The sequence below is a fragment of the Crocodylus siamensis genome, chromosome 5 (genome assembly GCF_052110815.1).
Source record: "Crocodylus siamensis isolate JL-2025a chromosome 5, ASM5211081v1, whole genome shotgun sequence".
Lineage (NCBI taxonomy): Eukaryota > Metazoa > Chordata > Crocodylia > Crocodylidae > Crocodylus > Crocodylus siamensis.
The window spans coordinates 135,988,672-136,016,071 of NC_143399.1; the positions used below are offsets into that span (position 1 = coordinate 135,988,672).

General features: G+C 41.6%; 3 protein-coding genes across 4 annotated transcripts in view; 2 read left to right on the forward strand and 1 right to left on the reverse strand.

Annotated features, from left to right (window-relative positions):
* The window catches only part of ENTPD3 (ectonucleoside triphosphate diphosphohydrolase 3), a 34,297-nt gene extending 28,796 nt beyond the window's left edge, over window positions 1-5,501 (forward strand). The window contains exon 11 of the mRNA XM_090046423.1: window positions 1,552-5,501. Within this exon, the coding sequence (XP_089902549.1) occupies window positions 1,552-1,785 (234 nt within the window). The 3' untranslated portion in view covers window positions 1,786-5,501. The remainder of the gene's footprint in view (window positions 1-1,551) is intronic.
* A 1,426-nt stretch (window positions 5,502-6,927) lies between these two features.
* LOC149864645 (uncharacterized) lies at window positions 6,928-11,082 on the reverse strand. Of its 2 annotated transcripts, none has more exons than XR_016442208.1 (2): window positions 10,577-11,082; window positions 6,928-10,367 (listed from the first exon to the last, which is right to left on the reverse strand). XR_016442208.1 is itself a non-coding variant. In XM_090046424.1 (2 exons), the coding sequence occupies exons 1-2, from the start codon at window positions 11,079-11,081 to the stop codon at window positions 9,743-9,745; spliced, it is 960 nt and encodes a 319-aa protein (XP_089902550.1). In that variant the 5' UTR covers window position 11,082; the 3' UTR covers window positions 6,942-9,742. The 2 variants fall into 2 exon arrangements, 1 of the variants encoding a protein (XP_089902550.1); XM_090046424.1 differs by having other exon boundaries at window positions 6,942-10,367; window positions 10,747-11,082.
* Window positions 11,083-11,115: 33 nt separating this feature from the next.
* RPL14 (ribosomal protein L14) lies at window positions 11,116-16,776 on the forward strand (the record flags this gene model as incomplete). The annotated part of the gene is made up of 6 exons (XM_090049798.1): window positions 11,116-11,157; window positions 11,276-11,377; window positions 13,420-13,514; window positions 15,041-15,140; window positions 15,864-15,917; window positions 16,670-16,776. Coding segments are annotated over 6 exons (459 nt in total), but the record flags the coding sequence as incomplete, so codon positions are not given.
* Window positions 16,777-27,400: the final 10,624 nt, after the last annotated feature.

Consider the following 27,400-nt stretch of genomic DNA (forward strand, 5'->3'; position numbering starts at 1 on the left):
CCTGGCTCGCACAGGGGTTTAATACAATTGTAGTATTCTCGGCCTCTTGAAGGCTCAGATCAAGCGAAAACATTTACTTTTCTTAAAGCAGATGGCAGTGTGTGAGTTCTTATGACACTGCCACTGTAAGACTGGCTCTAAGGGCAGGGAAGATCTTGGGTACTGTCTGAGCAGCCCAAAGGAGAAACCTTATGAGTAGCCAAACCTGGAGCAAGGTATTAGTTAAACTTTGTTACCTTATTATTGTTCTTTATTAATAGAGCCAGACTCCAAGGAAGTAGGTATCTGTTTGGCCTTTACATACTGGGTGGATTGGGACCACAGAACAGGGTGGTAAAAGTGTCTGCCTATGGAAAGCAGTGTGCTCAATATGTAATGTTCTGCCTATGTGTAATGCCACTGAAAACAATGGGTTTCTGCACTGGCTCACAGATCTGCTTGTGTAAGTGAGATTTTAAGTTCAGGACATAAATTGAGGAGGTGACTTGAACAAATGTCTCTAAGTAGTATTGCTTCATGGGTGATTGGCTAGTAATAGTAATGAAAAGTACTCAAGCACAGAGAACAGGACTGTAAACATAAGCTTCTTCTGCCCTTTGGATGATTTAGAGCAGCAGTTCCCGAGAGAATCAGACTTCAATATTTGAGATCCTTCTTCTCACCACCAGATGAAGTCCTGTTTTTGCAAATCATTCCAGTCAGGCTTTGTTAATCTCCTTAGGAACCTTTTAAATACAGTAGCAGTTGTATAAAGTGATAACAGATGAAAAGAGCACAGGTTCCATAACGGTCAGCACTTAAGAGCTAAGCTTCATAAACAATGTTTTCTACACAGCAACGCTCTGCTGTCAGTATACCGGCGGTGTGTAATATAAGTACATTACAAAACTGCATTGTCTGGGTTGCCAGCAACTAACTGACTCTTAGATCTTGAGAAGGGTCAGATTGGGCAGAATCACTTCTATGCAAAAGGCCAACATGAGGCTTTAGTCTTAACTTGGACTTTTGTAGTGCATACAGTGCCATAGCAAGGGGGGCTGCAAGTGGGGCAACCACCCTGGGCACTGAAGCGAAGGAGCACCAACAGGTACTGCCCAGCCAGGGCAGGGTGCAGGATAGAGCCATGAGCAGCTCGCTGGGGGGGGGAGGGAGAGGGGGGAGAAGGACACAGGGATGGAGGAAGTTTGGCTCCTGCCACTGCCTGTACTCCTGGGCAAGCATGGGAGGGCATGTGCCCCCCCCAGATCTGTGCATGGGGTAAGGGTGGGCTGCCGCTGTGGGATTTATCCTGGGCGCCAAACTTCCTTGCCATGGTACTGGATGCATAAGGGTTTATGTTAGCTCTTCAGCCCTTGTATTTGTTTCATCTTATTTGCAGCACAAAAAAATACTGATTCAAGTGAAAGATGACATACCTGTTTAAAAGTGTTCTTCTCTCCAGTATTAGTAAAGACAATTACCAACATTGGTCATATTTTCAGCTTTTGGGTTTACTTGGTTTTTGACAAAAAATGTTGATTGGAACATTCTTTTTTTCCTTTTGACTTTCAGGTTGATAACAGCAGTATAGCCTGGTCACTTGGTTACATGCTGAGTCTCACCAACATGATTCCAGCAGAGATCCAGCTGATCCACTTACCCATGAACCCCTCTGTGTTTGCTGGACTCCTCCTTTTCTTCACAGCACTGACAGTGCTGTGCCTCATCTTTCTTGTTTACTTGTGTGTTGTGTCACATATGCAAAAGAACATCAGTCATGTTGATCAAGTACTTGCCACAGAATGAACAGACTTAATGAGAGCTGAAGGCAAAAACTTCCTCTTCGAAGAACTTTATTTTAGAAAATCATAGGAGAAATAAAGAAAACCAAACAAAAAAAACCAGATCCAGAAACAAAAGTGGAATTAAGAACAAAAATCAAGAAAACTCTGTGACAAAATATTGGATTTGTCTTGAGAGATCTAAACAGTTGTTTCTATGTACAGTGCAACAGTTAAGTCATCAGCAGATTCTCTGCTTTGTTTGTTAAGCATTTGGGGTTAAACAAGCCTGATCACAGGAAACGTTTGTGCAAAATTAATAGACTTATCTGTTTAACAGTGCTAATCATTCCAAGGTACAAGCAAGAAGACAAAAAAAGATAGCAACAATACCTGTGTAGTGCCAGAACTGAGAGAGAAGCTCGTTCCTTAAACTGGTAAGGACCTTGGATGCTGATTACAAGGTGAAACTGCAAGGAGCATTGTATGAAAAAATGCTGTTCTCATTACCATTTAGAACACAACAGAAGATGTATCCCACAAGGTAAAGCTGAATTATTAAACTCCCTTTATTAATATTTATGAATCTTAAAAACCCAACCCCAATACTGGGTATTCCAGTGGAAATGTCAAAGTTAAGGCAGACTGAGATTTTCCCTTACAGCAGATTGAATCCCTCTCACATTTTTAATATCTAACCTGATTCTCCAAAGAATACTACAATAAATCTTCAGAGGGCAGTTTAATTTTCTGTCGTTTTTAACTAACTTTTAGAGAGGAAACATTTTAAAAATGTTCTTTTGTTGAAATGTTGACTTTTTTTCCATCACTTGTTTAGGTCCAAAACAACCATAGCCTGCCCCAACTTCACATTTAGCTTTCATTTAAATCATTTGAATACTATCATGAACAAAAGATCCTTCTGGAGTGGAGCTAGCTGTCCAAGGCAACAGTGTCATAGGCAGCCTCTCAAGTGATGATGCCTCAACACAGACATTTTGCTTTTCTGCTATTGGTGCTCAGCAGTGATGCACCAGGCGAGTAGTCAAATGCTTCTGTATGAAGACTAGCTTAAAGGCTTCATCCATACTGTTACCGTGGTGTGCTAAGGAGCTTGCCTCCACAAATCTTAGGCTCCTAGACAACGCTGATTTTTCCATCTACCCAAGTCTGCAGCCAAAATCTTCTTTCTCCACACCCCAGAGCATCTGACATACCTTGCTTTAACCCTGCTTCTTCTACCACTTGAACCCTGCTCCTCTGCCCTGTGCTGTAGGAGCCCTTCAAGCCCAGTGCCTCAACATGAAAACACTTGGCTTCTTCCACCCCTACGTAACTCCTGCCTTTCAAGCCAAGCATCCAAATGAAACACTGGTAAAGCTTTGCTCCCCAATCTTTAGTCACTCCCAATTCCCTCCACTTTCACATTAAATTTCCCTTATTTTCTTTTGGCACAAGGTACACCAGCATCATGCGCAGCCCTGGGGGAAGGGATACAGGAAAAAGGTATGGAGAGCAGAAGGAAGGGGTGTGTCCATTGGCATAGGGAAGTTGCTCCTCTCATCTTCATTTTTCATCCCTCCCAGTCATACCCGTCCAAATTTTTGTATACTCCCCAAAGCTCTGTTTACCCACCATGCTCCCAAACACCTCCCCATCACCCACCCAAGACTCACAATGGCCCCATGCCCTCGTTGTACCCCACTTCTCCTTGGAATACTACTTGGAACACATCCTCAATACAACACACTCACCATGCACTATTAATGTATGGCATTATCCACACCATGCACTAGTAATGTAACTACCCTGTCATTGGAGCCAATCTCTTTTGTGTTTTCTATAACAGAACCTGTACATGAGAGATGCATTTTTTAATATGTGCATATACAAGAAAAATGCAAGCTACATCAGGACAATGAATTTCCTACCCCGTCTAGAAATATTTTAATTCCTTCTCTACCCCCATCTGTTTACATCTTTCATGGATATTTAAGATGGGAAGAGGTCAGTAGGTAACATTATCACTCTTAAAGTTTTCAATTTTTGTCTCTTATCTCTAATTTCTTTTTTTGTTTATGCACTTTAATTAAAGGCCCATTAGATGAGTTTAAAAACGAGCTGAATTGCCTTTTATTTGACATAGAATGATCGAAGATCACATGGTTTTTCCCACATTTTCTCCTTTTTCCAACACCAAAGCAGAAAGCTACTGTCCTTAAGGCAGTCTTAATTAGCTCTCCAGCAGTGCCACCCAAATGTTACACCACTATTTCTGACTTGGGAGGTGACATGTATGGAGAAACCTGGTGTGCTTGAACATGCTACTGCCTGGTGCAGCAGATTTATGATGCAGATGTGCTTTCAGTGGAGCGGCAGCACTGACAACTCAGCCACTTGCTAACATGGCAATTTTGTCCAGATGTCCTCAGTCTTTAATGGATTCCAGAACTTCTACAAACTATAATACAGTGGAACCCAGGTCATTCACATCTATATAGTTCACCAGCTACTTAATTTGCAGTGGATTGAAGAATTAAGAATGGGTTGCTCAGCAGTTTGCTGTAATTTTACTTCAAAGGACATTGCTTCTCTGACCAGCTGGAGTCATTTGCAGTGGGCTGCAGGGAAAGCTGCAGGAAACAGTCGGAGTGCCTCCGTGGTCCTGCAGTTGTTTGCTGCAGCTCTGTATACTTTCAGATACTTCAGATATCCTCATCCTTGCAGGTGGGTTAGGAAGGTAACCCTGCAAAGCCTCTGGCTGCTGCTGCAGTGGTCTGTAAATACCCCTAGATTCTTGTCACCTTTGTTAATGAAGAAAAACCCTATCAATCTGGAGTTCTCCGTGAAAATGTGGGATGGGGATTTATCACCACAACCTTGGAAAGAATCCCAATGACAGAGCATATTACATAATGTTAAAAGTGCCTCTGTGGATCTTGGACTATGCTTGAAGCAGCCAAAGATTTTATTTAAATGGTAATGGCTGCCATGGAAGTTGCACAAGATAGAAGCCTCATTCTCTGCTGTTTGTTGACACCATAACAAAGCAAATGGGAGCCTGATTCATAGACAATGAGACTTCCCCACAGTTAGGCAACTGTAAAAAGAGGTGGATGGGCGAATTAAGATGGGCTTGTCTTCAACTGCCAAACTTCTGCTGAAAAAATTATATCTTAGCATGTGTACCTCATAAACCTGAGCTTGACTTCACAACAGACTTTAGTTCTTGACAGCTCCAGTGATTTGCAAGTGCATGATTTTACACAGGTGGAAACATAGTTTATGTCCAGGATAGTATTTATCCTTGTCTAAACTGGTACTTAAAAACTAGTTTATTGCTGTAGAGACAGATCTTGTGAATTCCAAGAAATTTGGACCTTGTTTTTAGATACATTTGGATAAAAGCTGGTGTGACTGCTCAAAGAACAGCAGATCCCTCTTCCATCATACCCACTTTCCTTGTCCCTCTGCTTCCAGTCAGATCCTCCCCCTATTTATGTACATCTCTATTTGATTACTGTAATACCTACTTTAACGTATTGTATTATGTAGTATTGCCTGGTCTTGTAGCTTTGAGAAATCATAGAATTGCATAAATGCTGAATTCTATTGGAGATCCAGTGAAGCGTGCAGGATTAGGAACATATATATATGCTGTAAGTTATTTCATTTTTGTACTTTTTATTGTCTGTTTCTTTATGAAATAAAAATTAATTATAAAGAAGAGAAAAGCAAGGCCTATGTTCTGGTTCTGCTAGCTAAATTATTAGAGGGATTGTTACAGTGTTAGAGGGATAGCTGGAATTATTTTCCATGGAAATGGAAACTTGCTATATGCAGAACTGACTCTGAGGTACAGGGTCCATATCCTACATACCTGGGCTGTGAGTGATTAAAAACTCAGGAGCAGCATTAGGAGCCTAAGTGCTGTCTGTGTCACGGAAAATCTTTATCCAAGTGACAATTCAGCTCTAGAGATACTCTTTCAATCCACAGTCATATTTGTGATTTTGACACAGCTTTCATTTTTAAAGAGGGTGGAGTGTTGGTATCTTGTATCAGATTTCAAATGCTTTTAAGGGCATTCACACCTAGGGCTTTGTTTTACTTTTGCCTCTAAGGCCTGGATTTTCAGTGTATGCGCGAAGAAATAACAAACAATTAAATTTCCAACTAAAAAGAAAACTGGGCAGAGACAGACTAGTAGAAAAAGAGCTGCCTGACAGGAAAAAAAGACTTTTGAGGAAAAGACCATTTGACATGAAGCAAAACTTCAACTATGGAGAAATATTTAGAAACTATGCTGAGGAAGAGAAACAGAAATGAGACATGAAATGGAGATCTACATTTTGCAAAGGCACTGTTATTGATTTAAATCAGGGGTGCTCAACTGTCAGTCCACAGGCCAGATCTGATTCCCAGCATCATGTCATCTGACCCATGGGGCTGCCTATGGGTCTGTGGGGAATGCTAGGGGTTGTGTCCCACGTGCTAGATCAGGTGTGCAGGGCCTGATCCCAGCATGCAGGGCCAGGTGGAAGTGGCATAGAGCTCTGGAACATGATCCTGGCATGCGGGGCTGAGCAGAGGCAGCACGGGGCCCCAGAGCCCAATCCCAGCAAGTGGGACTAGGCAGAGGCCATGCAGGGCTCCAGGGACCAATCTGGCCTGTGGATCAACTCTGCGCCACTCTTCTGGCCCATGGAACCAAAGGGTTGTGTGTCACTAATTTAAACTTCCCATGTTCATAGCTGAAAAGGGATATAGAATTCAACATGAGAAACATGTTAAAAAACATGTTTTTTAACATGTTTAACTATACTGTAAAAAACATTCCTACACTGTTGGGAGCACAGGCAAAGATAATGTAAGTGGTCTACGAAGCAGGGTAGGGAGAAATCAACCACAACATTGAATCTGAAGGTCAGACTGAAAATGTTCCATTTGGTTAGCTATCGCTGTAGGCACAATGTTCCACATTAATAACTTGTGCAGTAACTAGGAAAATGCTACCCTGCCACATGTCACATTAATATCTCATACATATCTTATTTCATGAATACTTTTCAATTGCTTTCTTTTGGGAAGTAACAGAAAGGAAAGTCAATACAGAATCACATTCTCAGGTAAGTTTATGCACGACTGTGGACTGATATATTTTTTATTCTGATGAGGGGATATTGCTAATGGTGCCTTTTATGCTTCATAGTCACATACCAAAAAAGGCATCCCCTTATTTGTAAAGGCACAATAGGGTGTACAATATATTCAAAGATCTATGTTGATGACTCTAACATGGGTATTGAAAGTAGCATTAGAAGTCAACTATGGTAGCTCTCTGAAACAATGTTCAATTCCATTTCAGTTACTGATTTTAAACAGGCTACAACTCAAATTTGGTACTCCTCTATGATGACACTATTAGTAATTCAAAAAGTAAACTGAAAATACTATAATTGTCAAGAAAGACATAGATATAAACCTGCTTTTATGGAACTCACAATTATGTAAATTAGATATAGCTCTCAGGTTTCTTCAAAATCACCACTGCAACCTTTGAATTTATCAAAGTTCAATTATCTCTGCTCTAAAGCTGAAAGGTTGATTAAAAGACCAAACTTTTCTTAGGAAAACTGTTGCATTTTCAGTTTTTGATTTCTCATGAGACTTGTATGTCATAGCAGATGAAAAAAATGAATATCATCAACAATTGCATTATTTAAAAACCCAAAAGATATCATCTAGACCAAGAGTGCCCAACCTTTTTGAATGTGGGGCTGGATCATGAACTTTTTATCACCCAGTGGGCCGGTGAGCCATATTCATATTTTATCACCCCATGGGTCGTATGTTGGACAAGCCTGAAATAAGGCAAAGCTGGCATAAACCCCAACCTGTGCTCAGCTAGTGACAAGCTACAGCAAATGAAGTCCTGGACCAGCCATCCCAAGAGCTGGGGCCCCCTTTCTGCCTACTACAACCACCACTTGAAGGCAGCCCCAGAAGATATTTGATAGCTGTGTTAAAATATGCAATCAAACCGATGTAGCCAGTGCTCTCACGCAGGCCAAGGGGCTGCCTATGCCACTGCTTCCCCAGGCCTTGCCCACACGAGCAACGCTGCTGCCCAAAGTCTTGGCAGCGCTCGGGCAGACATGGCTGGGCCCAGCCAATGTGTGAGACAGGGGGATGGCAGAACTGTGGGAGCAAAGCCGGTTCCCAGCCTGGCAGGGTCTCAGGCCTGGTCTGCCCAGGGCAGCTCCTGGTGGGGTAAGGCCTTGGGGGAACACGGGTAACTCTGCTCTTCTGCACTTCCCTACAGTGAAGGCAAATGGCCCCCAGGAGGACACAGGCAGCCACTGCGGCAGGAGAGCAGCGCATGGCCTAACATCTGATCCCCATTAATATTATCCTGCTACATATACAGCAAAGTCTTCCACATCTGATCCCTATCAATATTATCCTGGTATATACACAGCAAAGCCAACCCAGAGAGCAGACTTTTGTCAAAAGGGCTATTTTGCCATTTCTTGACTGTCTGCAGTTCCCATAAATATTTTTTTTTTTTGTTCTGGAGACACTGATTGGCAGGGTGGCAAAAACAGACAACATTAAGATCAGGACATGATGCTGGAGTCAGCTCTTGAAGAGTGCTGAGGATGCTGTTTGGCTGTTCATCCCCTGAAACATCTATCCACTTTTCACACCATCTTTACAATTCTGCTTTAAAGTTTCAACTTCAAAAAGGTAGACTTTGTATGCATCATACAGAGCCATGACTGTCTCTTCATTCGCTGGCAAATGCAGTTTATTTGGCAAAGGATACAGAGCAATAAAATGTAAAGAGCAATCTAACGCTTGCTTCTGGAGCTCTGAAATTACATGGTCCAGATATTGAATGAACAGTCTTCCCACAATACTCTTAATGATCTGTGGAATCAATTTTATCATAACGTATTTTTTCTGCCACGTGTGGTTGGAAATCAATAATTAGCAAAATGTTTTACTTCAGCAAAGAGAGAAGAAAATGTTGTGTCATCCTCTTTCCCCATTCTCCTGAGTATATAAATAAGGTTTGCTTCATTAGATGCATACAGTAGCTCCACACTTGCATGCTACATGTATACATATAGAGATTTCATACATGTAAAGATGTAATCAACACACACCATTATAACCAGGAATTTAAATTTAGTGGTGGAATACAACAATCAGTCAGCATCAACATCATAATCAACTATTTTTTCTAAGAAACCAAGAACAAAAGCAAAATGCGTTTTAAAATAGTATGTCCATTTCTTTGTATATTACATCCCATAGGCATGACCTCCATAAATAAATACTCCTCTTTAGAGTTTATTTAACAAACTTCTGAGTTCCTGAAGCCCTCTAATATGACTGGCAGGCTGCTCTGCAAAGAATTTCAGTTATGACTTTCTCAACTTAGCTACCCGTTGCATTCCACAAGAGAGAACAATTGCTGTGCTCAACTTGTACATCCTGTGGGCAGAGTATACTGCTGTTGGAAAAACATCACAAATGTTTGCCTTCTGTTTGCATATATTGCTTACCATGTTACAGCTGCAGCCCCTCAACAATTCCCTATGTAATCCCCAAGTTGCTATTTATTCCAGAAAAAGTTCTGTAAGTTGTATTTGAGGCATCTACAAAATCAGTGAAATCTTCCTGGAGTTCCACTTGCTCATCTTCATTTTAATGGATATAACATAAAGTCAACAACAATTTTTTTTCTTGAAATGGCAAGGGCTGCATCAACCATTGAACTAAAAAATGGTGATGCTTTTACCCCCCTCTATAATCCTACTCAGGATATGGATCCTACCAACTTTATGAGTTCATTTTGCGTTTGTTCTGATGTGTTCAACATATTATATGGTAGACAACTAAGTTGTTCTCTCAAATTTGGGTCCAGTTCTGCAGTAAAGCCTATACAATTTTGGTGTTCATTACTTGTGCATTCAAACATTCTGTTTTCCACAAAGTTTAATGATTTCAATGACTTGTTTCAGAGCATGCTGACTGCGTACTGTCAACCTTTTCATCTGCTCATATGCAACAGATTCATCTGTCTTTGCTACAGCGTGAATGTGATCTTTGGATCTGCTGTGTCTCTCAAGTATTTTCTTGCTGTTGGACCAGTCTCTCAAGAGAGTGGAAACCAAAACTGTATCTTTGATGCTGTTGAACATGAAGGGCAGCCCACAGAAAACACTGTCCAGATACTGGGAGTAACATGCAAATATATACTCTTGAAAGAGCTGCACACTGCAGTGATGATATTTCTGACAAGCCCCCAAATCCACCAGCCTTTTAGGGAACTGAAAAGCTGAAGGCAGCAACTGTTGAATGACTAGGATGTCCCTCCTCTGATCCCCAGTCAAGCTTGCACGATCCAAGAGACCAGTGTCACCTTTGCTCTGGAAACCACTCTTTGAAGCATCCTCACTTTCTCGGTCCAAAGCTTGTGATCCCAAAAGAGTCTGTTTTACAAAAGAAAGATCCAGGGCTTCTCCATTAGAATTTTCCTGAGCTTTCCTTCCAGCCATCTCCACGTCAGTAGCATCGCAGTCTGTTGAGATGTTTCTGAAATGATAGAAAATGAAAAGCAAGTATCAGCAACACAGCGAAGTGGAGCTCAGCATGTAGGGCTCGGCACCCACGGATGTACTGGATGGGGAGCCCCAGCAATTTGGGGCACCGTCCACTTCTCCTCCTGCACTGGCTTGGAGTTCTTCCTTTTCTAGACCCCAGACAAGCAAGTTTTGGGTGGTGCAGGCTCCACGCTCGGTTACCTGGTGGATAAAACCAAAGGGGGTTGTGCAGACTGAAAAGAGGGGTAAGAGCCTTGCAGAACCAAGCATAATTCAAAGGCTCATGGAACGCCCGGACTGACAGACGTCACCATGAAGCCAACGTCTGCCCAGGCCCCGCCCTGGCACCCTATATTGAGGGCAGTCCCGACCTTCGACACGCTACCGCCCGCGCGCGCGCACGCGCAGCAGAGGCGACGTTTTCGCGCCGGGCCAGGCGCATGCGCCCATCACCCCATAGGTAAAGAGAAAATCCCTGCACGCCACGATAGATGGAGGGCGTGATGCGCATGCGCACAGCGCAGCTCGGCTTCTGGCTTATCCCCTCCCTTCCGCTGCCCTCACTGCCTGCCGATAGTCGCATGAGCCGGCGGAGGACGGAAGTCGGCCCCGCCACTCTCTCCAGTGCGCAGGCGCAATACAGTTCCGGAAGTGGTATCTGAGCGCGGCGGAAGCTGGTGTGTCCCTTTTCCTCGCGGGCAGCCATCATGGTGAGCGCGGGCCGAGGCCTTCTCCGCTAACGGCTTCCCGGCTGCGGGGCCGCGAGGGAGCTGGGGCGCCGCGTGAGCCCTCAGGGGAGGCGGGGAGGGACCCGAGGTGGGGGAGGGGCGGTTGGCTGGCGGAGTGTGGGGTGGTGGTGGTGTGTGTCTGCAGCGCCTCATGCCCCCTTCTCCCCCGCAGGTGTTCAAGCGGTTCGTGGAGATCGGCCGCGTGGCCTACGTGTCGTTCGGGCCGCACGCCGGCCGCCTTGTGGCCATCGTGGACGTCATCGACCAGAACCGGGTGAGCGCCGCGCCCCCGCCCCGGTCTGCCGCGCGTCTTTGCTCTGGACACTCTGCAGGGCCCGGGCGGCGCGGACCCGCTGTGAGGGGGAGGGGGCCTCGCCCTCCATGCGTTTTCTGTTCATTTCAGCCCAGTGTCTCTGGGATATGCACATCCCATGCAGGGCTGTTGTGAAGATGTGGTCGTTGTCACTTGCCCCAGCACAGTCTCTGCGTGGTGTGACGTACAAGCATAAGAATGGTCTTGCCGTGGGCCAGGCCACAGGTCCATCCAAGCCCTGTCCCTCGACCATTTGTGTCTCCCGGCAGTTTCACCAGGCAGTGTCCACTGGCTCCTTGGGCTCATTCAAGGGCCAGTGGGTGCCATCTGGCATTCAATGCTTGGCATCCCCCTTTGGTGCGCTCATTATAAACTCATAACCCTCGTGAGTTTATCCCTGTTACGTTATTTGTCCCAAGGAATCAGTGATGCACCCTTAATGGCCCCATTGCCAAGGGGAGCTTACAGTTTTTATTTAGTGGGCTTAGGTCCATATTTTCCAAAGACATGTCAGAAGGCCTGGGTCACACAGAAACGCTGTTTCACAGGGTGGCATCCACAGGCTCCCTCAACTCATTCAGGGGAAGCGAGTGCTGTGCCATGTGCTCTCCTTGGTGTCTCCTTCCAGGTCCTTTGTTCGTAACCTGTGACCTCCCTCTTGTGTGTGTTTTGTCCCAAATAATCAGTTCTGGTGTGTGCAGTGGCCTCCCTTATTAAATGAGACTTACAGTTTTTTGTGATGAGCCTGTGACTGGCACACCAAATAGGCCTGTCACACAAACTTGGGGCTTCCTGGTCAACTGCCTCCTGGCTCTAGCCAAGATGCCCATCTACCAGACCAGGGAGGCGGCTCTTGTCTGGGGAAACCCGGGGAAGTCTCTGGCCATCTTTCTGTCACTCCTGTACTCATTGCTTCTTGCAGTTTTACTGATCACCATCTGCAGGCTCCCTTGACTGAAGGGCAGTGTGTTCTGCCCAGTTGTCCCCTTCTAGCTTCTGTGTTATGAAGCTGTTACCTCATTTTCTTTTCTGTCTTCCTTTCATCACTTGTCCCAAGAAATCAGCTGATATACCTGTAGTGGCCTCCCTTTCTAAGGGGACTGTGTAGTATTCCTTGGTGTGCTTAGGTCCACAATCTCTTTGGCACATCAAATAGGTACATACAGTATCACACAGCGGGAGAGAGTGGGTGCTGAAAGGGAGAGTAAACTGGGTCTGATCAGGACTTTTTCCCTGCTGTTCCTCCCCCACTTGCTGCCTCCAGCATTTAAGATCTAAGATGTTCTGATACAGAGACTGTATCCCTAACTCTGTAACCCATGGGGGTCGAGAGAAGACCAGTAACTTTTGAGAAGTTTCCTGTGCTACCCAGCAGAAAAAGACTGTATTTTTAGTCCAGCAAAAAACAAAGGCTGAGAGGGGGTTGTGCTTGCTGCTTGCCATAAATATATGAGGGAAGCAAGCACAGGGGATAATGGGTATTTAAATGAAGCAGCAGTGTTGATACAGCAACAAATTCATATGAACTGACCATAATTTTAGGTTGGAAATTGAATGAAACTCTGGAACTATTAGGGAAGTTGGGTTATGGGAACCCCCCTTCTCTAGTAGTTGGGCAAAGCATCTAGCTAGACTTCAGACCAAGCTTGGTATGTTTATGAAGAATAAACTATGTGATTGTAGGTGCTGGGATTACATTACCCAGGAGATCTGTTCAGTTTTAGGCTTGCAGGATGATGTGGGTGAAGGACATGGGGTAGTTTTATCCCTCTGCTGAGATACCTTTCCCCTTTCAAATTGGGAAAACAGTGCTTTAAATGCTCTCTGATCTTCCCATAAAGTTTGGGTTACATGCCACAGTTTGTTTTTTAGTGTTATAACTGTATTGTATACTTTGCTTTTAAAACAGTGTTTTCATATTGGTGGATCGGTTGAAAGTTTCTTTGGAATTGGGAGGCATGTTTTTTTTAAAAAATAAACACAAATAATTGGCTTTGTTTCAGGCACTAGTTGATGGCCCCTGCACTGGTGTCAGAAGACAGGCTATGCCCTTCAAGTGCATGCAGCTGACTGATTTTGTTCTCAAATTCCCACACAGGTAAATTGTCTGTCATCTTGTAGTGTCTCAGAAATGGTGTTTCTGAATTAATCTGAAGCTAGTTGAAACTGTTTACGTAATCTGGTAGGGTTTTAATAATGGAATGAGAGAGGTTAAAATTACATATTTACTTTTATGAAGTTCTGAGGATTTAAATTTTAGACTTAATTGATTCATGTAATAAAAACTGTATGAAGACGCTATAATAATGACATGAAGCTAAAACTCATCTGACCATACCATCAGAATTGAACATTAGATTTATTGCCAACATTTATTGATTTGCAGTGTCCCAAAGTACATGGAGTTAAGAAATCAGATTTAAGCAGTGTATATTCTATATTACTACAATGTCTTTGAGAGCTTACTATGGGAGATGTTTGTTTGTTATAACTTACATCACAAGTCACGAGCACCTGTCTAAGGCTGCATAATAAATGGATAGTATTGGATACCCCATATACCACTTCTCTCTATATAAAATATTTGCTATGGCTGAACTGAGGTTTTCTCTTGAGCTTCTCTATATAGCAGTTGGTGTTGGGATTTACTGTGAGAGTGGAAACAGACATTGCTGTTTGGTTTTATTTGTGATGCCATGACATTTTTATGGTGGTACAAAGGCCAAGCAGACATGTCCGTATCCCTTGTCATGTCACACATAGTGGCTCTGATTTAGGTGTACTCAATTTGGGTTGCTATTCAGGGGCAGATATATATTTGCACTGCAGAAGTGCAGGCAGCCTGAAGCAGGTTCTCTAGGGGTTTGAGGCCCCAATCCTACATGTGCTGGGACTTCCTGTCCAGGATTGGGCCCTTCAAGCCCTGGGAAGGCCTGCTTGGCTTTCCTTGCTTATTGATATGTGCCCTCTTGGGAACTCTGCAGCTTTGTTTGGTAAGCAGAAATGGTCAAGTTTTCCCTGGTTACTGAAATGTACCCCTCAGATCTCTGGGGCACATCGTTAAGCAGGGAAGGTCAGGTAGACGCTCACAGGCTCGAGGGGCACTGTCCTTCACAGAAATTCCTGAGGTCCACAGGACTGGGCCTCTCAAGCCCTAAGAGTACATCACCCATTGTCCTGTAGCATGAAGGGGAGATGTGCACTTCACCCAGTGAAGCCCGATTGCTTGTGCTGTGATGTGCCCTGGCATGGCTGATCCGTTTAATTAGTGATGTCTGTTTCTACCCTGAGAGTAGTTATGCTGATAATTGCTTAGCTTAAATCTCAAAATTCCTGCCTTTCTAAATGTTTAAAAAAAAAAGTAAAAAGGATAGGATTCTTTTTAAAGAGCTCGTTTTTTTCAGTCCCAGTTAACTGACAAATGACAAAATGAAGATGCACACAAGTATACTTGTTAAGATTTCAGTAAGCTTTTAGTCGATCCTTCTGTGGACTAAAGTCATATGTATAGTAGTCAGTAGTCTGTGTTAAATTCTCTTCTCTTTGAAAGTAGTTGCAACTCCTTAAGGTGTTGATTTCTATGTGGGAAAATACATAATGTGGATTCATCTGTTTTAAACATAGTGCTCGTCAGAAGCATGTGAGGACTGCCTGGGAGAAGGAAAATATCAATGAGAAATGGGCAGGTACAAGATGGGCAAAGAAGATTGAAGCTAGAGAAAAGGTACTGCTGCATCTAGAGATTCATTCAGGGCATGCATACTTTAAAAGCCCTTCTACTGCCATGACTTGCAACTAGATGTATACTATGCACTCTAGGAGGGACAAGCTATTAAAGGGGCTGTAGCAGTTGCCAGAATGTGTGGACTCAGACCTTGCTTTCTGATGGATTTTCTGTTGCTTGCAGAGCTGGTGTTGCTCTCTAGGCAGAGCAGAGGGGCGTTCCCACATCTGTGGGAATATGGGATGGACTCCTTAATTTGCAGGAAGAACCCAAGTTCTGTCAAGAACCTGTAATGTAGATCTGACCTAAAACTTCTCAGATTAATTAAAAAAGATGCATGAATTCAAAACGTAAAATAAGTCTACCAGACGGGAAAGCACTGAGTTTTAGAAGTTTTAAAAGCTGTAATTGCTAGAAATATTGGTTATCAGTGCAGTATTTATTTATTTTTTGCTTTGCTGTTTCTACAGGCTTGGTTCTATTTATTCAGTCACAGAAAGCATTTTCCAACAAAGGCAATGTAAAACTGAACTTAAAGAATTTTGGAGAGGATATTTCCAAACAATTTCAGTAAATAATTTGGTGCAGGGGGAAAAATCTCTTTGAAGCCTTAGGTTGAAAAGCATTAAGTTCTTCAGTCAACCACACTTCAGACTGCTGTATCATTTAACTCTTAGGAGTTACTACTTAATTGTTGGTTTGTTTGTTTTTTTCCTTCAACAGAAAGCCAAGATGACAGATTTTGATCGTTACAAGGTCATGAAAGCAAAGAAAATGGTAAGTTATGAAAAGCATAGGTAAGGCAACAGACTAGTCTAGAATTCACAGGACAGTCATGGTTTTTTGGGCTATGTGCCAGTGTTAAAAATACAAACTGCAGTTACATAACTTAAAATAAAATAGAAAAAAGGATCCCAAATATTTACATATGGTACAGCTAACTACAGTGACAGTAGCATGGCTCTTGGAGGTCTAGCTTTCTTGATGGTGGTGGATTGTCCTTTGCAGTATCAAGCCCCACAAGCTTCTGGAGAGGGCTTCCACAATTTTGGTGTGTTGCACTGTCCTAAACTTGGCTGCCTCAGAGGTCTCTTGGAGGCCTGACTTCCCAGATTAGGTTGTATTGATCTTCCCTTGTGGAGGACATGCTTTTTGGATAGTTTGTGCTATCCTTCATCTTGTGGAGGCCCAGAGGCCTCCTGAAGGCATGACTACCTTCTTTGATTGCATTGTCCTTTGTCTTGTAGAGGCCCCTTCTGTCAGATTTTTTGTGATGTAAAGCGCTGTCCTATGTACTGTGACAGTGCTGTTCCTTTTCTGAGGACTGTATTCAACTGTAAAGTATTGATCAAAGTCACTAAGAGTCTTATGTTGAGTAGAGTCTTTCATGTCTTCTGCCTAAAAAAGGGTGATTATGCCAAAAAGATTGTAACTGACATCTTGGAAACCTTTGTTAATAGCGTATGTGTCTAGATTGTTGTGTTAGTTGCTTTCACTACAGTTGATGTTGTAAAACTATTTCTTTACAGAGGAACAGAATCATCAAGCATGAAATCAAGAAGCTCCAGAAGCAAACTTCCAAAAAAGCCTCCTAAACTGTCATTGATGAAATAAAAGTCCAGTTGAGTATATCCCAGATGCTTGTCTGTCTTTGTATTGTTTTTAGCTATGGACTGTTAGAAATATTAAAATGGTAAATTTTACAGTAAACTAAAGTGTACAGCTTAGTTAATTTCCAACGTTCACTAAATGTTTGAGCCATTTCCTTCAGTAGAAGTTGAGTATACAGAACCTCGCTTGCAGGCCGTTAACCAACAATGAGACTGAGTTATGGTTGTGATTTGCCATTATTGTGCACATTCTGTATTTACTAGGTATGTGTACACACTCAAATCGGAACTAGCAATTGAAATCTTAAGTTATATTTAGATCAGTTTGCTGTGGGAATCATAGAGCAAATGAAGCTACTTGTTTTTTTTAACTGCTCAGTGAGAAAATTGGAGTAGACTACTCTTCAAAAAAGATATCAGGACATAAAAGTATATGTAACTGCTCTTTTGGAAGTAATTTTCCTGGTTTGGAAGCTAAGAGAGTCCTGGTGGTGGTGTTCTACGTCCTTTTTTGTAATGTTATCACTAGGTGTAGGTTAATGTGCATAAAAATGCCTAATATATATACTCTAAGGATGCACTTAATCAAAATATCTCCTTTTAAATTTTATTATATACTCTTAGAACTTGGAGACTGAAGAAATTGCGTTAGTAAGTGAGTAACTAGTGGAAATTTTGTCCTAAACATGTGTGTACACTTCTTAGGATATTCTCATACTATATCCTTTTATTTGCACAATAATTCGATTCATAATACATATCTAGTACTTTCCCCCAAGTTTTACCATGGTCATTTCATAGATTTCATAGACATTTTGGCTGGAAGGGACTCTAGAGGATTGAGTCCAGCCCCTGCCCCAGGCATTTGTGGCATTTCACAGGATAAGTTTGTTAAACTGAACAAGGTATCACTCAGTGTCCAGATATTACAGGGGAAACTTGAAAATGGGCCAGCAAGGTTGGTATTTTGTTCTGGTAGTTCCAAACCAGTACTGTTCAAGTAACTCTTTGCAGCTCAGAGTGCTTCATGTCCAGGGTTCCTCTTGCAAATTGTCTTTCAGCCTCTTTCTCGCTTGTTCTGTGCCATGCAGAGCAAAGTTGAGACTTATCCAAAGAAACTATATAACAAACCTCATGTTTCAAGTTCTTTGATTGCCTGTGGTAAATGAGAAAAATGTCTCGACCGTTGCAAGCTCCCTTCTAACTAGGACGTGTCAAAAGTCATTTGTGCAGCATAGATGGAAGCTGCCTGCTGGCATGAAAACTGCTGATTTAATATTTTTTTTTTACCACCTCAAAATACTAACTGTAAAATATGTCTGTGTTTAGCCGAGTTCTCCAATGTATCAGTATAGACTCTGATGGCATAGGCATGTCAGATATGCCACCCTTTTCACAGATTCATAGATACTAGGGTTGGGAGGGACCTCCACAGATCATTGAGTCTGACCTCCTGCCTAGGCAGGGAAGAGTGCTGGGGTCAGATGACCCCAGCCAGATGCCTATCCAGCCTTTTCTTAAAGACCCCCAAGGTAGCCCATTGGTCCACCTCCCTTGGAAGCCTCCCTTGGAAGCCCATTCCAAATTTTAGCTGCCCTTACTGTGACATGTTGTGCTGCATTCTCAATGGTGCCTCTTTAAAATCACTTTTCTCACTTGAAATGATTGACAGCTGGCACCTCAAGTCTGTTCAGTCGGCTGATTGAGGATATGTACCACAGGTGAAGTGCAGTAGGTGTAGGTGAAGCGGTGCTATTACTGTTTTCAGCATATAGGGGGCAATATCTGCGAGCAGAAGATGCAATTTCTTTTCACTGCTGGCAGTGGAGTTAAGCCACGCTAAATGTAAAGAGGCATTCGCAAAGTGTACTGTTGCATGATATGTTCAGTACATTTAATGTAGAGTACTGGTGCATATTATTGTTAGGCAGAGGTCAGTAGCAAAATTATTAGGTTCTACAGAATAAGTGCAGCAGCCTCAGGACTGACTCGACAGAACAAAGCTTTTGTAAGGCAAGGACTAGTTTTGTTCAGTTTTACTTTTGCTTTGCTTAGCATCTAAGTGGTTACTAGTCTGAGTGTGTTGCTGAATCTGGAATTATTTCTCACGTGGATCTTGCTTCTTGCATCATTGACAAAACAGTTTACCATTGGTTGTAAAAGCTTTAGTTGCAGGCTTCCCCTGCCATAGTTGTCTACTTTTTCTAGATTTGCTTTGTGGCATTAGAAGTATATAGCCAGTACCAATTGAAAACCTCTCTACTTCAGTTTATAAAAACAAAAATCCCGCATAAGTAGCACTGCATATTCCCTGCTGAGGCAGTCTGTACATCTAACTGAGGTGTCAGGTGTATACCAGACTACATCAAATTATATCAGCATGCTTTAAGCCAGGTGACCTGAAGGAGGCCCAAGGGAGAAGAGCAGCCCCCGCTCAGCTCTGAAGGGATGGAAACCCAGAAAGAGAAACCACTGTGTTGGTATCTGCTGAGGATCAAGGGGATCTGAGTAAAGGCACCAATAGGCAAGCCTAGACATGCTTAATATTACACATGCAATATTTTAGTAGTTTTCAGCTGTATAATGGCTAGTCATCTGTACTCTCATCTACAGCAAATCAAATAAAACTTTTCCCCAGTATCAGTGAAAAATTACTATGAAGTCTGAGGAAATGATGTATAGATGGCCAGGATCAACTATACATGAAAAGCGGGCACCATGAAGTACAAAATTGTGGGGCTTTTTCTTCGAAAAAATTGTGTATTTTCCTTTAAAATGGAAATATATACTTTTATGCCTTAATATGCACTAACCCGTCAAATATGCATCTATATAAACAATAAAGCATGCATATTTGGAACTGTATTGATATAAATAGTGCTTTAGTCACAGTTCTGAACCTGCACACACAGGACAAGTCAATGTATAAAAATCCTATATCTAGTTATCACTCTAAAGGCTCAGTCAAAAGCAATTTTGGCTCAAAATGTTCTATACTTTTTGTTCTATACTTCTTGCTCCGAAGTTTCCAAGAAGCGTGTGGGGCCTGGAGTACTTAAACATTCTAGTAGTATCTTGTGGCAGGACAGATGTGCACATCAATTTCTGTTCAAAGAACAACTGTTCAAGGGCCTAGTAGAATAGGGTATGATTTCAAAGCCCCTAAGAAAAACCCTGTTCTCAGAGGTGAATGTATTGTATTTCCCTGCTTTTTTTTTGACTTGGTGTAAGGCTAAGATGTTATAAAGACAGGTGTATTTTTGGTTTTTTTCATGGACTTAACCATGATCCTATTCCACCACACTCAGGTGCCTAAGAGCTGGAATAGGATTGGCTCCATACTATAAAAAAGGAATAACACTGATTCCTCTTAAATAAACCTATGAAGATCTCTTTATCTACCAATGTATTAAAATGATTTAAATATGAACTATATTAAAATCTTCATTTTTGTGTATTAGTGCTGCATTTTACTTGTATATACAAGCAGGGGAACTTCTCAAACTTTTGAAGTTAAGCTTTTAAGTATTACTTTTTAAAAATTTTGACGGTACCAACCATTGCTGGCATCATTGCATTTTTCTAAAGGGCAGTACTGAGTTTGTTTCAGTTCAGCTAGCAGTTGTAGAGAATACTTTCTTCAGTTGGATTAATTCAGTCAGCTGAGAAATTGGAATTAAAAAAATGGGATAGTTTGTTTTGTCTTCCAGTCTATGAAAAAAAATGAAGTGGGAGAAGAGAGGTACCAATTGGGGGAAAAAAAAAAAGAGGTTGACATCCCCCTGCAAGCCTATAAGGATTTGCCTTTTCTAGGAGTTAAGCACCTAACTTATTTATATGCTTACAGATTCCACTAGGCTCCTATGTGCATATCTAAGGACCTGAGCACCTTTGAAAATTCATCCCACGGTGATGAATATATAGGTGCAAAGGATATCTTAATGGTTATTCAAGGAGAATGCTTATTAAAGACAACTAAGCAGAAATACAAATGTAAAATAAGATTAAAGTAAATTATTTTAAAGCAGGATTTCCTGCTTGTTGGTAGAAGTGTCTCAAATTATAAAATGTGTCCCAGATGTCTGTAACAATAGGCGGCAAATTCCTTGTCTTAAGAATTTCTTCAGTGGCTTCTGTATTGGAGCATATTACTGATGGAAGTTGCAGGCAAAATTACTTAAGGTTTCCATAAGTAGTTTTCTCCTATTTTAATAGGAATATAACTGTCAAATAAAGTCATTTGGAATGCTTTCTGAAGTCTGTCTGGTCAATGTGTAGAAACAGCTGTCAGCAGGGTCCTGCCACAGAGTGAGTGGAAGAATATCCTATTCTGGAACCCATTCAGTGCCCTGCCATTTGTCTTCCTATATGGCCTTGAGCAAGATTTTCAAAACCTGCCTAAGACTCATTGATTTCAAGGCAAGTTAAATGTTAAATACTTGAAGGATCTGTGACTTAAGGTATTTTTGCCCTATTTTCACATGTATAAAAAAGGTATGAGTATCACTTCCCTACCTTGATGTTTTCTGAGAGTAAACAGGATGAAAACTGAAGTGCTTATAGTGATACAGGAAACATACTTTTAGATGAAGAACTTAGACTTGCCCCATTTCCTATATTGATAGTTGTGTCTGTGAGTAGTTGTGCCTGTCTTTAGAATACTCTGTCATTCCTACCTATGTATTGCCTGTGTGATTGAACACTTGAAAAGAACACAAATTAAACTGCAAAAGGTTAAGTCAGTAAAACTTAAATGATAATATAACCTTAACTAGGTACAAGCTTTAAAATGCTCTTTTCAAAACACTGCTTATACACTAATATGACACCTGAAGCTCTTAACTCATTTTAATTTTTATCTGCTTTGTTCTGTAGTCTGGATGTATTTTTAAAATGTCAACACAGATGATGCTTGGAAACATCTTTCCCATAGCCTGCCACAGGATGGCACTATTTACTTCATGTATGAAAGATTGCCTTCTCATGGTATTTAATCTGTTTCATCACCACCTGCTCAACCAGGCAGTAGGTCTGCCAATACCAGTTAGAAAAAAATCTCAGTGAAAAAGATGGTGCTGAAAAAAATCCCATGTCAATTTCTATGCATGTTTCCATTTGAAAAATGCTTATTCAACATTTGTTGTTGAATAGAAGATAGTTTGCTGGGTAAATGAAGGAGCAGAGTTTCTTGTTTATCAGATGGATTTTCATGAAAAGAAAAATCAGAGAAGCAGATGACTTAAAATAACCCTGTAAGACCAAGTGTCACTTCATTTTCTTAGACCATTTCAGAAAGCAAGTAAATATGGCCTTTGAAAGGGAAACACAGAATTGATGCCAACAGTGTACAACCTCAATAGCAAAGTCCTAAAATGAAAAAGTATGGAGAAATAAACAGTTCCAGGAGTGGAAAACGGGAGCTTCACACCTTTTATGTCTAGTTTACAGTAAAACCTAACCTGTGTCCATTGTTCCTGCCTGCCAGTTGTTGCTGTACAGCAGTTGTTGCTCTATAGCTTGTTAGACATGAATGTGAATTACTGATCTCAACAAACAGATTACTTGAAATGTGATTTTTTATTTTATTTTATTTTTTTTTCCCCCCCTTTTAGTGCCTCCCATCTTTTCTGTGCTAGGCTACAAACTGTTCATTTTCTTTTACGTTAGATAAATCTGAGGAAGGATATGTAGACTTAATAACAATCCCTTTTATTAAAGTCCTAGTCCTAAAATAAAAATAACAATACAGATTCACTGCATTGTAGCAGGGAGCTTGGTGCTCCTGCTACTTCAATAGCAGGCAGGTCGTAGAAGCAGGCTACAAGTGAGGCAGAGGGCAATCACCAAAAGGGGTCATGGCTTGCAGGATATAAACCCAGGGCTCTAGCTGGGCAGGTGATTTAGCCCCTGAGGCCATGGAGGGAAGAACTGAGTAGGCTAGGTGGCAGAGACTGTTCCAGGTTAAGAGGCCAACACTGGGGTCGCTGATAAAGTGATATTTGTTGCATGATTTGCCCCCTGAAAGTGCTCTACAGCAGTCCCATGATAGAGGTTCATGGCTGCAGAGTGCTTTAAAAGTGCTCTCAGTCACATGACACATTAACCCTGATTTAATGTGGGTTCAGATGAAGGCATTCCAAAGCAGAGCACCTGTATTAACCTCTGTTTGTCCCTGTGTGTGAGCAGTGCTGGGGAGGTGGCCCAGCCTCATCCCTTATGCTGTCTTCAGGATGGGAGGGGAGAGAGCTTTGGTCTGGGGTTTGCCCTGCCTGCGCTTGATCATGGGGCGGGTGAATTGGAGCTCCCTAGCAGACCTCATAGCCAACCCTGGGGCAGGCGCCTGTGGCATGCATAAAGCTGTAGGTGTTGCAAGGTGCTAACACTGGTTCATTCCACTCAAGCCTCACTTTGGTGGTTACTGCAGTGTTCTCAGAATGACCTGTGTATTAACCTTTTCATCTTTTTTCCTTTTCTCTCTGGGAAAACCAAGATACATAGTTGTGTTCAGGTCTCAAAAGTTCCAATCTTGTCCCTAGGTGAACTGGGAGCTTCCTCTGGTGAGAGGTTATCTAGTTCAGCAGCTTCTGCACAATCCAAGCAGACATTAAAGTGACTTCTCGGTCTAACATGGCAGAGTTGGCCATCCAGTAGTGAACTGGTCTCATCTGTCACTGGACAGCTTAAATATTTCTTGTGGTGACTTATGTATTTGTCAAGTACTAGTGAGAGATCTTAGTCAACGCCTCTCTTTTCTTGTCCATCTGTTAGTAGTTGCCTAGTAAACATTTCAAACCCTGTGCATTTCTCATGGGTTAGTTGTCCCTGCAGTTTTATCCTGTCCTCCTAGATGAAAAGTCCTTCACTACTAGTCTTGATGTGCTTGAGCATGTGTGTTGAGCAGAACTTGCTAGTAAGAATGCTTCTTGGAAACAGTCAATAAACAAACTAAAGCCAAAGCAAAATCCTGGCCTTGGTTCCAACATAGTGTGACAGCTGAAAATTATGTCTTTGTGATAAAGGTGCTTGCTGAAGGCTCTATGAAGATTAGACCAAGTATTTTTCTGTCATTTGTTCAGATATTAAGCTAAGCAGTTATTGCTAAGAGCCTAATTAAAGTCAAAGATGTAGTAAGGCCTTGTATGAAGTAAGGCCTAGTAAATTCAGCAAAGCCTTGTAGAAGTAATGGTAGGCCCTGTACCTTATCAGAAGAATGCAAGGCTTGTACTGCTGTTGGTCAGTCTAAGGACAGTTGAAGTAAAAAGAATCTGAATGGCTGTAAGTTATCAGCATAGCTCAGAAGTTATAAATTGGCTGGCACGTCTGGAAATCATTTAGAAGGAAGATAAAGCTCTGTGAAAGGAATTACAGATTAGCTGCTGGCCTGCATTCAGCGGGCCCGTGGATCTCGAGGAGCCCAAGGACTGAATACCACGGTCCTTCCCCATACCCCTCGGACAGCGCTGATCGAGATGCCTGACTTCGCTGAGCTTTGTGGAAAGAGAAACTTGTACATCAGGCATCAGAGGGGACTGCCAATAAGTTGCCGACGTGAATTATTTTCTGTCCTTGTTTTGTTATTTATGCGTAGTTGTGTTTTTGTTAAGTCAATAAACTGTTCTTACCCTTCTACCCCCGACCACACTCTCAATCATGAGCCCTCTGCTGGCGGCTGGGACATGTGGGTCCTTTGGTTTTAGGTAATTTCTTTTGCACTTCTGCTTTCCTTTGTGTCTTCAAAATAGGAGGTGAGCTCATGACATTGTGTTGGATGTGAATTCTGAATATGCCCACTGTTGCATCATCTCTATGTCAATCATTTGAACCTGATGGTGGAAACTTCGTGCCTTTGAACTCAAAGTATTACATTTAATTGCATGTTGCGCCCTTGGCTGTGATTGAATATTTACATTTACTGCAGAAACACACATTTGTCCCAAGTGTATTGATTGAGTCATTCTGTGATGATCCTGTTTTTCTTGTATATGCATTAAAGACTCTGTCTTCAGAGGCCACTGTAACACTAAATTCATGTAGATGTCATCAATACACTTAACACTTTTCATCACTAAGCAGTAAAAGAAAAACTTTGTTCTTTTTCTTCATTGCTTTTTAAAGTTTCTTTTGTCAGTCAGGGCAATCCAAACAATCCATGAGCGTTTGGGTAAATCTTGTAACTGATTTTTATTTTATTTTTTAAAGCTTTCAGTTCCAAGTGGATACATCGTACTGCATCATCTGAAATTAGCCCTTTGTGCTAATTACCAAATTCAGAGCTATGCCTCTATAACTGGCACAGAAGAAACTCCTTCATTAAATACATCAACCTAGTTTTCATATCTACAAGATGCTATTAAACACTTTCCCCAGTGGCCTTGCAGTATGAAAGATTTTTCCATGATTTTATCTAGTTTCTATTTTTGTGCTTTCATTGCTTACTTTTGCCAAAGAAACGAGCTGAGCTATTGATTGTTGCCATTGCAGCTAGCAGAGATAAGCTATTGTCTTCCCATGTGCTCCAGGCTCCTCTCTGAGAGCAAGATAGAGCCAGGCACTGTTCTGCAGCTCTGTGGGTATATGATAAGGGTTTGGGTAGTGGGGTCTCATTGGGAAGTTCTGCTTTGATGAAAATAGAAGATGCTTTGAAAAAGTAATATTGTTTCTATGTCAATAACATAAAAGAATATTATCTTTGCGATTACAGTAGGAAGCTTTCCTGAAGGCATCCAGTGGGAGTTGTGACATATGAATACAAAATACATCTCATTGTGTTTTATCAGCCAAGACTTTGTAAAAATATTTGAGTTAGTTTTATGCTTATGAAAGCCTTCAAACAATAGCATGGGTTAGAGCAGGCAAAATTATTGCAGCCAGGTGCTTATTTGAAGAGAATCTAAGGAAGGAGGAAATAATGAGCCTGGAAATTATTTTTAAAGATTTTTGTTTGTTTTTTCTCCTCTTATTTCTCCTGCTTGTCACTTACTTTATAAATTCAGGTCTCAGCTATTCCTGGAAGACTCTCTGAATGACTGGAAAATCACTGGGTTTATAACATAATAGAACTAAATGAAATCTGACCAGCTGGAAGGGGAAATCATTTTTAGTCTGACTGTTTCCAAGTTGTCTTTAAATGTCACTCAAATGCTTGAGAAGCAGTAGGAAGTAAATATTCTTTTGGTAAGTCTTGAATCAAAAGCTGAAAAAGCTCCTAATCCTCAGAGAGGGACCTGAAAGAAGTTCACCCGCAAAGTCAGGGAGAATGGACTTGACATTTCTTATGTTTGCAGGAGTTAAACATTAAATGGGGAAAAATGAATGTAAGCCATGTATCCATGATACAAAGCAGAATGGGGCAGAAATGTTTCTGTTTTTTAAACCGTGTAACCTGCTCCATCTTTTTAGTACAGCCCGGCTTTAACACACCTTGGTCCTTACTCCAGCAACCAGTCACTCTGGTCTTAGTGCACAGTACCAGATACATTCGATCATACAAAGAAACTTTGCAAAAAAACCCAGCACTTTGAGAGGCTGATCTATGTCAATAGATCACACTGATCACTAGGGGTCTACTTAATTCACTGTTTCATGGTTATTGCAGAAACCACAAAGAACAGCGTTGTCCGTGATCACCAGGAAATATTGCATTGGCTACATTTTCCCACAAAATCAACCTACTCTTCCAGTGTACTATTCACATAATACACTGCTTTAGCATGTCCCAGTGCTTACCGCAATACAAAGACAACACAAAAATCACTGCAGCCGTAGATTACATCATTGAGATTTACTGTCTGCTAGTGACATAGGCTAAGTGAAGGTGCCAGATGGTGAAGTGACGATATTTCTGTTAAGGTTAACAATTATTATTTCTAAACTTTTTGTAGAATACTACATATAATAATACATTATGATATATTACAAATCATACTGTATATAAATTTATATTTATAATATACATAAATTTAGATATATTATACATGATATAGTTTACTTTCTGTGGAATTTGCTTTTAAATTATAGGGTATATTCTTCTCTGCCACTCAGCAGTGAGGGACGGGGCCACTAGGAAATGCTTGCAAAATTGGCTCTTCATATTGTGACCAAGCCACAAAAATTGCTTTGTCTTGCCGTGAGTTAAGTAGACTCCTACTGTGATCACCTCATTCACCAGGAAAACTGTCCCTTCTGTGATGGGGCCACAGTAAGTATTCTGTACTAGTAACACTTGATACATATGGTTCACTAATATCTAGGAACTAGAGTCTAATATAGAATGCAAGTGTACACTAGCCACTGATTTAGTGGGGTGCGGGGTGGGGAAGGAAGGGATAGGAAGGAGGGACTGGGTAACTGTTGTCATGTAGGCTTGCTCAGAGTTAAACTAGTGGGAAAAAAATTGCCAGTAGCTGAGCTATTATAGTGCACCCAGTATTGCTAGTATCAAGGGACTGCCTTGACACAACAGCAACAGTAGGATGCGTTCAGAAAAAATCTTCCAGGGAGTTGTATGGTTGATATTATTTATGCCATGTGCCGAAACTTGGTCCTAGAAGTGGAGAGTAAGAGAAGGCCTGTTCAACCTTTGGCTGCTAGACAAACAAAATGTTGAGCAGGCCTTGAACAAAAGGTGTCGGTACATTTTCTCAATCGGTA

Bases quoted from the DNA above. Each gene is read 5' to 3' on its own strand.
- LOC149864645 (XM_090046424.1), bottom strand. From the start codon at position 11,081: ATGGCTGCCCGCGAGGAAAAGGGACACACCAGCTTCCGCCGCGCTCAG. The intron at 10,368-10,746 runs GTCGGGACTGCC...CTATCATTTCAG, and splicing joins CGGGCGGTAGCGTGTCGAAG to AAACATCTCAACAGACTGCG.